Here is a 16,354-nt window from a genome sequence, read left to right on the forward strand (position 1 = left end):
GAAACTTTCCCTCAACACTCGGCTGGATCGGAGTTCGAGGGACGTCATCGAGCTGAACGTGTGCTGAACTCGGAGGTGCCGTACGTTCGGTACTTGATCGGTCGGATCGTGAAGACGTACGACTACATCAACAGCGTTGTGTTAACGCTTCCGCTTTCGGTCTACGAGGGTACGTGGACAACACTCTCCCCTCTCGTTGCTATGCATCACCATGATCTTGCATGTGCGTAGGAATTTTTTTGAAATTACTACGTTCCCCAACACTACAATCACTTGAATCAAGTGGAAGTTAATCTTCCAGATAATATAGTGATTGATAGTGTTCTCTAGTCACTATCACCAAGCTACTAGAACTTCGTGATGAACTATAATATGCAAGGGATGACGAAATCAATTCCCGAGCTCTTCGCAATGCTGAAATCGGCGAAGCTGGAAATCAAGAAAAAGCATCAAGTGTTGATGGCAAGACCACTAGTTTCAAGTAAAAGGGCAAAGGAATAGAAAAGGAACTTCAAGAAGAATGGCAAGCAAGTTGCCACTCCCATGAATAAGCCAAAAGCTAGACCCAAGCCTGAAACTAAGTGCTTCTACTGCAAAGGAAATGGTCACTGGAAGTGGAACTGCCCTAGATACTTGGCGGCTAAGAAGGATGGCATAGTGAACAAAGGTATATTTGATATACATGTTATTGATGTATACTTTGCTAGTGTTTATAGCAACCCCTCAGTATTTGATACTCGTTCAGTTGCTAAGAGTAGTAACTCGAAACGGGAGTTGCAAAAATAAACAAAGACTAGTTAAGGGCGAGGTGATGATGTGAGTTGGAAGTGATTCCAAGGTTGATAAGATCACCATCGCACACTCCCTTTACCTCTGGGATTAGCGTTGAACCTAAAATAAATGTTATTTCATGTTTGCGTTGAGCATGAATATGATTGGATCATGTTCATTGCAATACAGTTATTCATTTATCAAAGAATAATTGTTGTTCTGTTTACATGAATAAAACCTTCTATGGTCATACACTTAATATAAAAGGTTTATTGAATCTCGATCGTAGTGATACACATATTCATACTATTGAAGCCAAAAGATGCAAAGTTAATAATGATAGTGCAACTTATTTGTGGCACTGCCATTTAGGTCATATTGGTGTAAAGCGCATGAAGAAACTCCATGCTGATGGGCTTTTGGAATCACTTGATGCTTGCGAACCATGCCTCATGGGCAAGATGACTAAGACTCCGTTCTCCGGAACTATGGAGCGAGCAACAGACTTGTTGGAAATAATACATACCGATATATGCGGTCCGATGAGTGTTGAGGCTCGCGGCGGGTATCGTTATTTCTGACCTTCACTGATGATTTAAGCAGATATGGCTATATCTAATTAATGAAACATAAGTCTGAAACATTTGAAAAGTTCAAAGAATTTCAGAGTGAAGTGGAAAATCATCGTAACAAGAAAATAAAGTTTCTATGATCTGAGATCGTGGATGAGAATATTTGAGTTATGAGTTTGGTCTTCATTTGAAACAATGTGGAATAGTTTCGCAACTCACGCCACCTGGAACACCACAGCGTAATGGTGTGTTCGAACGTCATAACCGTACTTTATTAGATATGGTGCGATTTATGATGTCTCTTATTGATTTACCGCTATCATTTTTGGGGTTATGCATTAGAAACAGCTGCATTCACGTTAAATAGGGCACCATCTAAATCCGTTGAGACGAGACCTTATGAACTATGGTTTGGCAAGAAACCCAAGTTGTCGTTTCTTAAAGTTTGGGGTTGCGATGCTTATGTGAAAAAGCTTCAACCTGATAAGCTCGAACCCAAATCGGAGAAATGTGTCTTCATAGGATACCCAAAGGAGACTGTTGGGTACACCTTCTATCACAGATCCGAAGGCAAGATATTCGTTGCTAAGAATGGATCCTTTCTAGAGAAGGAGTTTCTCTCGAAAGAAGTGAGTGGGAGGAAAGTAGAACTTGATGAGGTAATTGTACCTTCTTCCAAATTGGAAAGTAGTTCATCACAGAAATCAGTTCCAGTGATGCCTACACCAATTAGTGACGAAGTTAATGATGATGATCATGAAACTTCAGATCAAGTTGTTACCGAACCTCGTAGGTTAACCAGAGCACGTTCCGCACCAAAGTGGTATAGTAATCCTGTTCTGGAATTCATGTTACTAGACCATGACGAACCTACAAACTATGTGGAAGCGATGATGAGCCCAGATTCCACAAAATGGTTTGAGGCCATGAAATCTGAGATGGGATCCATGTATGAGAAACAAAGTATGGACTTTGGTTGACTTGCTCGATGATCAGCAAGCCATTTGAGAATAAATGGATCTTCAAGAGGAAGACGGACGCTGATAGTAGTGTTACTATCTACAAGTTCAAGGTGTTGATTACGATGAGATTTTCTCACTCATATCGATGCTTAAGTCTGTCCGAATCATGTTAGCAATTGCCACATTTTATGAAATCTGGCAAATGGAATCAAAAACTGCATTCCTTAATGGAATTCTTAAAGAAGAGTTGTATATGATGCAACCAGAAGTTTTTTCAATCCTAAAGATGCTAACAAAAATGTGCAAGCGCCAGCGATCCATCTATGGACTGGTGCAAGCATCTCGGAGTTGGAATATACGCGTTGATGAGTTGATCAAAGCATATAGTTTTATACAGACTTGCGTTGAAGCCTGTATTTACAAGAAAGTGAGTGGGAGCACTACAGCCTTTCTGATAAGTATATGTCAGTGACATATTGTTGATCGGAAATGATGTAGAATTTTCTAGAAAGCATAAAGGAGTCTTTGAAAGGAGTTTTTCAAAGAAAGACCTTGGTGAAGCTTCTTACACATTGAGCATCAAGATCTATAGAGATAGATCAAGACGCTTGATAAGATTTTTCAATGAGTACATACCTTGACAAGATTTTGAAGTAGTTCAAAATGGAACATTCAAAGAAGGAGTTCTTACCTGTGTTGCAAGGTGTGAAGTTGAGTAAGACTCAAAACCCGACCACGGCAGAAAATAGAAAGAGAATGAAAGTCATTCTCTATGCCTTAGTCATAGGTTCCATAAAGTATGATATGCTGTGTACCAGACCTATTGTGTACCTCACCATGAGTTTGGCAAGAGGGTACAATAGTGATCCAGGAGTGGATCACTGGACAACGGTCAAAATTACCCTTAGAAGACTAAGGGAATATTTCTCGGTTATGGAGGTAACTAAAAGTTTGTCGTAAAGAGTTACGTCGATGCAAGCTTTTACACTGATCCAGATGACTCTGCGTCTCAATTTGGATACATATTGAAAGTGGGAGCGATTAGCTAGAGTAGCTCCGTGCAGAGCATTGTAGACATAGAAATTTGCAAAATACTTACGGAACTGAATGTGGCAGACCCGTAGACTAAAACTTCTCTCACAAGCAAAACATGATCACACCTTATTACTCTTGGGTGTTAATCATATTAACGATGTGAACTAGATTATTGAATATAGTAAACCCTTTGAGTGTTGGTCACATGGCGATGTGAACTATGGGTGTTAATCACATAATGATGTGAACTATTGGTGTTAAATCACATGGCAATGTGAACTAGATTATTGACTCTAGTGCAAGTGTGAGACTGAAGGAAATATGCCCTAGAGGCAATAATAAAGTTATTATTTATTTCCTTACATCATGATAAATGTTTATTATTCATGCTAGAATTGTATTAACCGGAAACTTAGTACATGTGTGAATACATAGACAAAACAGAGTGTCCCTAGTATGCCTCTACTTGACTTGCTTGTTTACCAAAGATGGTCATGTTTCCTGACTATAGACATGTGTTGTCATTTGATGAACGGGATCACATCATTAAGAGAATGATGTGATGGACAAGACCCATCCGTTAGCTTGGCATAAATGATCGTTTAATTTTATTGCTACTGCTTTCTTCATGACTTATACATGTTCCTCTAACTATGAGATCATGCAACTCCCGAATACCGGAGGAACACCTTGTGTGCTATCAAACGTCACAACGTAACTGGGTGATTATAAAGATGCTCTACAGGTGTCTCCGAAGGTGTTTGTTGGGTTGGCATAGATCGAGATTAGGATTTGTCACTCCGTGTTTCGGAGAGGTATCTCTGGGCCCTCTCGGTAATGCACATCACTATAAGCCTTGCAAGCAATGTGACTAATGAGTTAGTTGCGGGATGATGCATTTCGGAACGAATAAAGAGACTTGCCGGTAACAAGATTGAACTAGGTATGATGATACCGACGATCAAATCTCGGGCAAGTAACATACCGATGACAAAGGGAACAACGTATGTTGTTATGCGGTTTGACCGATAAAGATCTTCGTAGAATATGTAGGAGCCAATATGAGCATCCAGGTTCCGCTATTGGTTATTGACCGGAGATGTGTCTCGGTCATGTCTACATAGTTCTCGAACCCGTAGGGTCCGCACGCTTAACGTTCAATGACGATTATGATTTATGTGATTAGATGAACGAAGTTTGTTCGGAGTCCCGAATGAGATCACGGACATGACGAGGAGTCTCGAAATGGTCGAGTGGTAAAGATCGATATATTGGAAGGCTATATTCGGACATCGGAAAGGTTCCGAGTGATTCGGGTATTTTTCGGAGTACCGGAGAGTTACGGGAATTCGCCGGGGGAAGTAGTGGGCCTTAATGGGCCATACGGGAAAGGAGAGAAGGGCCTCAAGGGGTGGCCGCGCGCCCCCCATGGCAAGTCTGAATTGGACTAGGGAGGGGGTGGCGTCCCCCTCTCTTTCCTTCTCCCTCTCCTACTCCTTCCCTCTCTCCCCTCTTGGAAAAGGAAGGGGACTCCAACTAGGATTGGGAATCCTAGTTGGACTCCCCCTATAGGCACGCCCCTCCTAGGCCGGCCTCCTTCTCCTCCCTCCTTTATATATGTGGCCAAGGGGGCACCCCAAAACACAACAGACAATCTCTTAGCCGTGTGCGGTGCCCCCCTCCACAGTTACACACCTCGGTCATATCGTCGTAGTGCTTAGGCGAAGCCTTGCGCCGGTAACTTCATCATCACCGTCGCCACGTCGTCGCGCTGACGAAACTCTCCCTCGGCCTCAACTGGATCAAGAGTACGAGGGACGTCATTGAGCTGAACGTGTGCTGAACACGGAGGTGCCGTACGTTCGGTGCTAAGATCGGTCGGATCGTGAAGACGTACGACTACATCAACCGCGTTGATAAAACGCTTCCGCTTTTGGTCTATGAGGGTACGTGGACACACTCTCCCCGCTTGTTGCTATGCTTCTCCTAGATAGATCTTGCGTGATCGTAGGATTTTTTTTAAATTACTGCGTTCCCCAACATCAAGTCATTCATAAATTTTAGGACATATTTTTGTCATTATGAATACTTAGTGATGCCATTTGGACTCACTAATGCACCTGCTACCTTCCAATCTTTAATGAATCACGTTTTTTCTCCGGAAATACCTTTTGGTATTCTTTGATGATAAAGCATAACGAGACGCTAGCTCACATTGGCATCTTTCAACCTTTCGGATAACTTCTCTCCATACTAACCAAGAAGAGCAGGGCGGTTTTACTACCATTAGCAAGTAGTTCCCTCTCCATTTTGCAATACAAACACCATGTTTAGTAGCTTTTCAATGTCTTCTCTTGCCTTACCAGGAATGAGTGGTTTTGTCGCAAAATTAGTAGTATTTTTTGGACTAATTAATAGTCCAAAATCCTGTATCTTCCATATCCATACGACCAAGTCCTTAGGTTTCCGAAATAGTGTAATGGAAAAAGAAGTGCTTCGAATAATTGCTATTTGAGCTTCAACTCTCCGCTGCGTTCTGGATCCATTGCACTTCTTGTATATGAGCAACAGCGAATAAAGAAGAAGAAAGTGCTAGGATTCCCACCATATCATAGGATTCGCGTTCTTGAAAATCAGCACTTCTCCAAATCCAGAAGACAGACGGTCTCCTTTTTTTTCTTTAGAGGTTTCTATATGCACAATTTCTTAAGAAGAAAATATGGCAGAGGACAAATTTCTTGTGATTGTGAGCAAATGGAATTGCTTGGCTTGTTTAATTAAGTTCAACTTCAAATTTACAGAAAATTTGCCAAAAAAAGTAAACTCTTCCATTGAAGGTTTTTTTATCACTTTATCATGAGTTATTTTCCTTGGTTAACAATACTTGTTGTTTTGCCGATATTTGTAGGTTCATTAATTTTCTTTTACTAACTGCAAAGATAAGCCGGGTCATCCGATCTGCATGGCATATTTCCTATCATTTCACAGCCTACTTTTTTCTTTGCTTTTTCACCTAGTAGGTGATGCACTATCTGCAATTCTGGATAGAGCTAAGGAAGCAGGTGTGATTAGAGAGCTTCTCTCTGCTACGGTGACGGCTTATAACACGTCGATCCAGCTTTTCTTCCTGGCAAAGTTTCCCCCTGTAATATGAGTTACCACCCCTTGGTCACTTATAGTACCCCAAACATCCGACTGCATTTTCCTACCGAAATGGAAAATGAAGAAAACATCTTCCATAATTTATTTTTTGTTCAATTCCGGATAAAAAAAGAAAAGGAAAAAAAGGAATTTATGGGGACAGTGTTACCCCCTATATCCCCTAGTTTATATTGCAGGAATAATAGCCAGGGAGTTTTTAATGGTCTACCTTAGCTTGCCGACAGATTTGACACTTGTTGACAAAAGATTCCACTGATTGAAAGATTCCTGTCCAAGCACAAAATTCTTTCTAATATTTTAAATAGAAGAAATGTTTCTTCTATCTAAAACATTAGGAAGAATGTACCCTTCTATCCAAATCCAATTTGCATCGATAAAATAATTCTTGCTCTTGCTACAGTTAAACGATCCTCTTCCGATAATTCATCCAAGCCAAGAATTGCGATAATGTCCTGAAGTTCTTTGTAACATTGTAAAGTTTCCTCGTGCTCAGCCTTTTCGAGACTTGCCCTGCTCTTGGGGATTTCTTCCCACCGGATCCTCTGTTCCACTTCCAGGCACCTCCTTGCGAAGAAATGGCCTTTATTATTTCTTTTTATGGGGTTAATAAATATTAACCAAATTTAATTTAAGAACCTTTCCGCAGTGTTTAAGTGGTGCTAGAAGGAATCAAGAGGGGAGGAGGAAAGTTGTACCGGGTCACTTTAGTGACTCATGTCTTCCATGGCTTAAACCTGTTTATTATACTAAAAACAATGTAAAATGGACCAGCTTCGTATCAACGAATCTTCTCCGTTCTTATTTTGACCTGTTGTATTATTTCCCTTGATAAAAAAATCTATCCTCTCGAGCTCCATCGTGTACTATGTTACTTAAACCCAGCGCAAATTTGGTTTGGAATGAATAGAACAGGCTATGTCAAGCCAAGAGCATTTTCATTACTTTGGAAGAAGCTCCAAATAGAAAAAAAATCAGAGCGCGGGCTCCATAGCAAGAAATTATATATTATGTCAAAGAAAGTCCCGCGCGTAAATTGCTTTGAATAGGTAAATCAATCATTTGTCCTTGAGAACCATTGAATCCTTGGGGTTCCAGAATCCGCCTATTTTACTAGTCTTCGAAAACGGAAGACCCTGAACCAAGAAGAGTTGGATATGTTATGTAGGGTATGTTTTTTTATTAATTTTATTTTAAGGGTAACGACAAAGGGGATAGCCTTGCTTTTGAACATTCATTTGCATATATTTTCATTAGATGTGCAATCGAAATCAGTAGGAGAGAAACTTTCATCCCTATATTTCCACTGAAATGGAATTAGGGAATAACAAGGGCTTCCCTGAATACCCAAAGTTTCATATCTGAAGCAAGTTTTCAAGAAACTGCTCGAGTTTTAGCAAAATCTGCCCTACGAGGTCGCGGACTCGGTCAAGATCCGAACAACGATCGAGCACTCAACTACATGTTTAATAAGTAGTTGTCTTTTTCTATTTGGATTTTAGTGAACAGGTTTCTTTTGAGATCTCTTCTCTCACTTGCGGAGCACAGTTGGTCCTCAATTTGAAAACCTACAATTTCTAGAATAAGTATGCTCTGGAGTAAGGAGTCGAAAATTCCTATCGAATTCCTATAGTGGAATTCCAATATGATAGAACATACACAGGTTGTACGCATTATATATGAATGAAACATATTCATTAACCTAAGCATGCCCTCAAAATTCTTTAATGAGTTGATACTTTCCCAGTTTCATACCTATAGTAGGCGATCCCTTGTTTTTTGACCCGGTAGAGCAATCCGAATTAGATTAGACTGATATAGAGTAGTAGGGTTTCAATTCAAAGTAGTTTTTGCCATTCTACTAGTCTATCAAAGTATCCTACGAAGTCAGGTACCTTTGTCGTTTTATATTATGCATAATACCAATTTTCAATCTTTTTAGTTCATGCTTCGTCGGCTCCTCCTTTCTAATCACTCCTGCAAAAGTGATAGCGGCTGTAGCATCCGTGTGGAAGACGGTAAGCTTTCGGAAACACCTTTTTCAAATTGGGAAGGATGAATACTTGTGTTGGGTCCCGGTAGAGAGCTGAACTGACAGAAAAGAACGGTCATGCAACCGTCGAAATAAATCATTTTATCTCTCAGATACAACTTTTCCACTTAATCATAACGTTTTTTTATTCTTAGGGAATTTGTTCGGTGTCTCGGAGTTGTCATATTCCTATTAATGACTGTGACAGATTTTATAGGATACGTACCACCTTGGGACGTTGCGACCAATATTCAAACTGTTACGGAGAAGTCATTTACTGATTAGCTGCTTGAACGTGGAAATATTTCGGCATATATGCTCTTAGGTTAGTACAAGAACTCGACTCTACTCGTGCTATAGTCGAGGATGTACTTATACTACTCTAACGAGGGGTCAATTAATGGGTTGCATTTTTCTTAGGCGGGTCCTGGAGTGCCCGTCAAGGGAGCATACCCCGGGGGTATGCCGACCACGATATTTGCAGTTTGCAATAGGTGATCATGCTTGACCCTCTTTTATTCCCTAACTATACTATATTATTATTATTTATCCTCTATTTTTTCTTTTTAACAATGGGTTTAAGATTCATTAGCTTTCTCATTCTACTCTTTCACGACCGTACTTGTGATGGTTCCCCAGGATCCAATAAATCCACTTAGGTTGCACCTCTCGTGCCCGGTGTCTTCCGACGGGTTTGGTGGCTCAGTCTGTAAACATGTGGATAAGATTTTGAATTCTTGATCTTCATTGCTATATTCTATTGATCATATGAATTACCGGAATGCCGAGCAAAGGTGTGTTAAATTTTGGTTCTAAAAATTGACAAAAAATGTTTAAGGTACCCAAGTAGAATTGTATACAATATCCACAAAAAAGTTCAAAGAGTTAACCCCTTGCTATGAATAGCCATGTGTGTAATTTTGACCTCATTTAAAAATCAAAGAAAATGAAGAAAAAAAAATCCAAAAATTGCAATCCTTTCGCATGTAGTCATTTTTTGTGTAATGCTTGCGAGGAAAAAGGATAAACTAGGAACACAATGATTTTTCTAAAAATATGTTCACAAAATGGACTATCATGCATGAGGAATCATAGCTTTCAAAAAATTATGTTCACACACACACATGTGGCTTGGCATGCCAAATAAGAATGGCAAAGAGAGTTTCCAACTTTTATGGGAAGACATTGATTTTTCGTTTGTGAAATGCCACAGATGTTTTTTTGTGAGTCAAGTAACACAAATTAAAATGAAGAAAATTGCAATCTTTCACATGGAGTCCTATGTGTACTGGATGTCAGGAAAATAATAAACTATGAACACGGCAATTTCTTAAAAAGGTGTTCACAAAATGGAATACCATGTATGAAGATTCATGGCTTCCAAGACAAATGATCAAGCTCATGGCCATATCCATGGCATATTTGATGATAAGGTGACCATATTTGGCAGACACATGTGGGTTGGCATGCCAAACAAGAATGACAAAAGGAGTTTCCAACTTGTTATGGGAAAAAATTGATTTTCGATTTTTGAAGTTCCAAAATGGGGGGTTTTAGGAATCAGCTACCACAAATAAGATTGAAATTTTGACTTATGTTGTTTTTCACACAAATTAGACCATATTGGATGCCTACTATCAAAAGATTTTGTGTTTTTGAGCTTCTTTGCTATACTCCATTTACTATAAATTCTGGACATTTACGAAAAGTGTTACAAAATTGAACTACAAGTGTGTTATAGTTTGATCCTAAAATTGGCAAAAATTACTTGAAGGTACTTAAATAGAATTGTATGCAAATGACCAAAGTGCACCATAAATAAATTTAAATGAATTTGAAATGATGATGAACAAGCCTCAAAATAACTAGTAAAGTGGCGAAACCCTGAATTTCCTTCAATGTATCCAAAATACCTTTCTAAACCCTAGAGATGTTGGCAAGAGCTCATCCTATATATACCTAAGAGACCCATCCCCGCTATCATATTTATCTTAACATGCAGGTTGTCCACATCAACAATCCAACCACACAAGCAATTGCAGGAGGGTCCACCACATGTTGACAACAAATCGTGTGATCAATTACATTTTACATGTACCCATTCCCTGAAACCTTGTCACCAAAGAGACTATTGTTTCCTTTTCAATTTAATTACAACTACAGAACATGCACACCGCAAGATGACCAGCGTACAACACAACCTTCTCTCTCCCAGGATTGATCCCTCTCTCCTGTATTTTCCCTACCATCGAGTCCTCCTTTCCTACACAAATATTTTCCCATGGCCACAATAGGGCGCGGCCTCTGATCCCATCTCTGTGTGAAGGCACTCCTCCGGCACAACCGTCGGTCCGACTCGCCTCCACGGTTCTTCCTAAATCTCTCACACTATGTTCCCCTCCGGTGTGGTGATTGTGTTATCGAGATGGTGTTCGTGATGCGTTGGTCCTCCTCTCCCTTATTTCTCTCCGTTCCAACCAAGGTACCTCGGCGCTCTAGCGTTGTTCGGGAGGTTAATTCCATTCAGTTCCATCAGATCATACCGACCGCTGGGGTTCCGAAGTTGGCTTTCTTACGGATCTGGTGACGACGTCGACCTCAGCCATGGATTGGACACGCCGCTGGGGAGGGCCATATCCATAGGGTGGAGTGCTTTTCCTTTTGGCCTTGAAGGAACGGGATGGTGGCGACGCCGGGCTGGACCATATTCATAGGGTGGAGTGCTTTCTTTTTGGCCTTGAAGGACCATGATGGTGGCAACACCGGGCTGGGCATCCATTGTCAGTGAGAACATGGAGGGGTGTTGGATCTAGCTCTTTCCGCGGGTGTCGTCCGAGTTGATTCATAGACGAGCTCCTACTGCGGCAATGGTAGCTTTTCTTGGTAAGCCGACCTCCAGTATGATCTTTGATCTCTAATTATCTATACATGGAGGAGGGTTGGATCCAACTCCTTCCGCAGGTGTCGTCTCGGCTGACTCATAGACGAGCTTCTATTGCGGAAATGGTAGTTTTTTTTACAAACTCCATGGCTCCGGCGGGTACCCTCCCACGGTGATCTCATGTGCATCCATCATGGTAACCATCAATATTGGGCTCCCAACAAGAAACCTTCCCCGGTAGCGGCGTGAGAAGTAGCGATCGGCAAAGGAGTGGATCTACGAGGCGAGACTGGTATGGAGCAAAAGGAGTGGATCTTAGAGATTTCAATATGAACTATATATGGAGCAAAATGAGTGAATCTACGCTCCAAAATATGTCTATATACATCGGTATGTAGTGCATATAGAAATCTCTAAGAAGACTTATATTATTATTTAGAAATAGGAACTACATATAGAAATCTCTAAGAAGATTATTATTATTTAGAGACGGAAGGAGTAAAACAAAAAACATACGCAGACGCTGGAAAGTGTATCTGCTGCTGCTTAATAGACACGCATGGCGTTTGGAGTGTATCTGCTGCTGCTTAATAGACACACATGGCGCTATTCACGCCTCGCCGACAAAAACCGCATGGCAGCTGAAAACGGGACGCCGGAAGAGGCGTGCGCGGCTGGGATGCGTTTCGAACAAAGTCTCCAGCCAATCGCTTGTTTAACCCGACCGTCCCGGCGGAGATTCGTCGGTCGCGTTCATGCGCCATTTGTCGACGGCAACCTGCCACCGCGATTCCGTCCGTGCTCACTCCTGTCCGTCGTGTGTCGCGCACTCGGCAGATAATCTATGCCGGAAACGCCGGGTCCGTCCCTGCAAGTTGCGAAGCGCGATATATATACTTTACTTCCTCAAAGACGCAGAGACCGACCGTCGAGACGAGCCCAAGGGTGGGCCGAACCGAAAAGCACGCACGCCAGGTTTCGGAAGCAGCGTCACGACGACGACGTCGTCCGCCACTCCTCGTCTCGGCACTTGGACAAGCCAAGCCTCACGCGAAACGGGTTCCTCCGTGCGGCGGCAACCCACTGCCCCGCGCGGTTTCTTCCCAGCGGAAGCCTACTCCCAGCAACCGCTCCCCCATCTACCTCCTTCCTTCCTCTGCACCAAACCCCACGCCCCCTCACCAAACCAGACCCGGCCCCGGCGCTTCAGCCGAGGAAGGGATGCTGCTGATGGCCGCGCCCGGCGCCGACGACCACCAGAGGCGCCGCCGGGGACGGCCGCCGTCCGCCGATCTGCTCCTCAACTGCGACCTGCCCCCTCCGGCCAAGCTCTTCGGCCCGCTCCCGGCTTTGCACCTGCCGAGGTAAGGCAAGGCGCCGTGCTCTTTTTACTGTCGCGCCATGCGTTCGCCTCGACGGATTTGCGTTGCTCGGACTGAGTGGCCTCTCTCTCCCTCTCCTCTTTTTGCGCAGGGAAAGGTTGGGGAGCACGGGCGGAGCCGACGAGAAGGGTAACGGCGACGGTAAGGACAGCCTGCTGCGGGCGCTGCGCCTGTCGCAGTCGCGGGCGCGGGAGGCCGAGGAGAAGCTGGCCGCCGCGGCCGCCAGCAGCGGAGGCCTCGCGGCGCTGCTCGTGCGGGACTCGGTGGCGCTCTCGGCGCACCGCCGGTGGGTGATGATGCTCGAGGCCGAGAACTCCGCGCTCAGAGCAGGAGGAGTAGGAGCCGCCCGTGCGGAGACCGAGGAGCCCGAGGAGGAGGATGGCGCGGGGGCCGCCCGGCACCCGGTGGCCGCCGCGTGGTGGGTCGCGCTGGCGGTGTGCGTCGGCCTCGCGCTCGGCAACCTCCTGCTCTGATCTGGAACTAATCATCCTTGATTTGATTTGACTTTTCGTAAATCACCCGACGATCCAGTGCAGTGCTCCAGCGCTTGTTTGTTTGTGTGAAAATGTTACTGACATCTACTCCAGTTGATGCTTAGCATGGGAAACCTCGTGCTGTTGGTAGATAGATAAGATAAATGGACGAAATCAAGAGGGGAAACCTCGGAGGATTGGTAGGTTGAACATGACGCTGCCGTATCCGTCTCTGCACGCTATCAGCAGATTCGTGCCAGTGACTTGTAGGTTAGTGAGTACTGCAATTTAGCCTCGTTTGGGTGTCGGGATGCCTTCAAGTCGTGGGTGTGCATGTGTGCATTCATAGAGATTAGTGTATGCGCGTGTATATGAGCGCTTGTGTCTGTATTGTGTTAAAATAGAGATTAGTGTATGCGCGTGTATATGAGCGCTTGTGTCTGTATTGTGTTAAAAAAAAGTCGTGTTCAATATGGGAGCTTGCCTGGTCTTGGGCTCCTGGCACAACGCTCCACGAGCGATGCCCGCGGCATTTCAGGTGACTGCGCCGGTTAGTTTTTGGACGACGCTAAGCGTTCGGCCGCTGATAGATTGAAAAGATTTGTCCGGTTGCGAGTCGTTGGATACATAGCAGGATGGTCTTGATGAGGTTTGCCACATGACTATGTCGTGTTCAGTCCAATCCACTTGACGATGGATGTTTGCAACATGGGTCATGTTATGCTCGGAGATTTGCATGAAGAGTGTTTTGCAACACGGCTGATGATGCGGTTGTCGTTGATGTCGATCCGTCCCGCGCTTCGACAGAGATTGCAACATGGTTGACGTTAGGATGGTAGACGGCAGCTGACGGTGTCCTGGACTAGGGGGTCCCGGCCTAGCCGGCCTAGTCCATGGGCCGGCCTGACGATCCGCTAAAGAGGAGGAACTACAAAGGCCTCTAATATGTGGCGTGAGTGTATCGGACTTCACCGAGGACTTGGCGTGTACTCCAAGTATGTCTATTTAGGTTTGGCATGTAACCCCTGGATGGCAACCGACCATGTGTAACCTTAGATACCCCTGGTGCCTATATAAGCCAGAGGGTTTAGTCCGCAGAGGCAGTCATTCATTTATTCATCATTATCACCATTACCCCTAGGGTTTAGACCACAGTTTACGATATCGAGGTAGATCAACTATGTACTTTGATACATCCATAATATAAGCAAGAGCAGGACGTAGGGTTTTACCTCCTTAAAGAGGGCCCGAACTTGGGTAAAAGCATCATGTCTCTTGTCTCTTGTTACCCATCGATCTGATCTCACAGCTCGGGCCCCCTACCCGAGGTCTGCCGGTATTAACCCCGACATTGGTGCTTTCATTGAGAGGTCGCTGTGTGATCGCCTTGGGACGATGGCTTCACCAATTGGCAATCCGAGTCCCCTCAGTACTTCTGGCGTATCGACAATTCTCACCAACAGGCCATCTGAGGGCCCGATGGATCCCTAGTCGCACTCCCCCTTCGAGGTGGCAGAGCGCGATCGGGAACCCTGTTCGGAGCTTTATGCTCCTTTGATTAGCTCGGCCGGCGGAATCCAACTTAAGGAAACCTCGGACCTGAGCCCCCGTTCGAGGGACGAGTACGAGATCGATCGACCAGAAAAGGTGTGCGTTTCGGATGTTAAGCCGAAACCGGATCTCTCTCCCTCCATGCACTTTCTGAAGGAAGTATGCCCTAGAGGCAATAATAAAGTTATTATTTATTTCCTTATTTCATGATAAATGTTTATTATTCATGCTAGAATTGTATTAACCAGAAACTTAGTACATGTGTGAATACATAGAAAAAACAGTGTGTCCCTAGTATGCCTCTACTTGACTAGCTCGTTAATCAAAGATGGTTAAGTTTCCTAGCCATAGACATGTGTTGTCATTTGATGAACGGGATCACATCATTGGAGAATCATGTGATGGACAAGACCCATTCGTTAGCTTAGCATTATGATCGTTTCAGTTTCATTGCTACTGCTTTCTTCATGACTTATACATGTTCCTCAGACTATGAGATTATGCAACTCCCAAATACCGGAGGAACACCTTGTGTGCTATCAAACGTCGCAACGTAACTGGGTGATCATAAAGATGCTTTGCAGGTGTCTCCAAAGGTGTTTGTTGGGTTGGCATAGATCAAGATTAGGATTTGTCACTCCGTGTATCGGAGTGGTATCTCTGGGCCCTCTCGGTAATGCACATCACTATAAGCCTTGCAAGCAATGCGACTAACGAGTTAGTTGCGGGATGATGCATTACGGAACGAGTAAAGAGACTTGCCGGTAACGAGATTGAACTAGGTATTGAGATACCAACGGTCGAATCTCGGGCAAGTAACATACCGATGACAAAGGGAACAACGTATGTTGTTATGCGGTTTGACCGATAAAGATCTTCGTAGAATATGTAGGAACCAATATGAGCATCAAGGTTCCGCTATTGGTTATTGACCGGAGATGAGTCTTGGTCATGTCTACATAGTTCTCGAACCCGTAGGGTCCGCACGCTTAACGTTCGGTGACGATCGGTATTATGAGTTTATGTGTTTGGATGTACCGAAGGTAGTTCGGAGTCCCGGATGTGATCACGGCCATGACGAGGAGTCTCGAAATGGTCGAGACATAAAGATCGATATATTGGAATGCTATGTTTGGACATCGGAAGGGTTCCGGGTGAGTTCGGGCATTTACCGGAGTACCGGGGGGTTACCGGAACCCCCCGGGGAGTGTATGGGCCTTAATGGGCCTTAGTGGGAGAGAGATAAGGAGGCGGCCATGTGGAGGGCGCCCCCCAAGCCCAATCCGAATTGGGTGGGGGCCGGCCCGCCCTTTCCTTCTCCCTCTCTCCTCCTTCCTTCCTCTCCTACTCCAACTAGGGAAAGGGGAATCCTACTCCCACCGGGAGTAGGACTCCCCCCTTGGGCGCGCCATGAGAGGGCCGGCCCTCCCCTCCTCCACTCCTTTATATACGGGGGAGGGGGCACCCCATAGACACACAAGTTGATTGTTTAGCCGTGTGCGGTGCCCCCCTCCACAGATTTCCACCTCAGTCATG

At 44.2% G+C, this 16,354-nt stretch overlaps 1 protein-coding gene across 1 annotated transcript; it reads left to right on the forward strand.

The window, feature by feature from the left end:
* The first annotated feature begins 12,326 nt into the window (after window positions 1-12,326).
* Window positions 12,327-13,774, forward strand: LOC123100357 (uncharacterized). Its single transcript, XM_044522293.1, has 2 exons — window positions 12,327-12,776; window positions 12,886-13,774. The coding sequence occupies exons 1-2, from the start codon at window positions 12,634-12,636 to the stop codon at window positions 13,265-13,267; spliced, it is 525 nt and encodes a 174-aa protein (XP_044378228.1). The 5' UTR covers window positions 12,327-12,633; the 3' UTR covers window positions 13,268-13,774.
* The last annotated feature ends 2,580 nt before the right edge of the window (window positions 13,775-16,354 follow it).

The sequence above is a fragment of the Triticum aestivum genome, chromosome 4D (assembly GCF_018294505.1).
Source record: "Triticum aestivum cultivar Chinese Spring chromosome 4D, IWGSC CS RefSeq v2.1, whole genome shotgun sequence".
Taxonomy (NCBI): Eukaryota; Viridiplantae; Streptophyta; class Magnoliopsida; order Poales; family Poaceae; genus Triticum; species Triticum aestivum.

Coding starts and splice junctions, on each gene's coding strand:
- LOC123100357 (XM_044522293.1), top strand. CDS start 12,634: ATGCTGCTGATGGCCGCGCCCGGCGCCGACGACCACCAGAGGCGCCGC. Junction 12,777..12,885: donor CCGGCTTTGCACCTGCCGAG/GTAAGGCAAGGC, acceptor CTTTTTGCGCAG/GGAAAGGTTGGGGAGCACGG.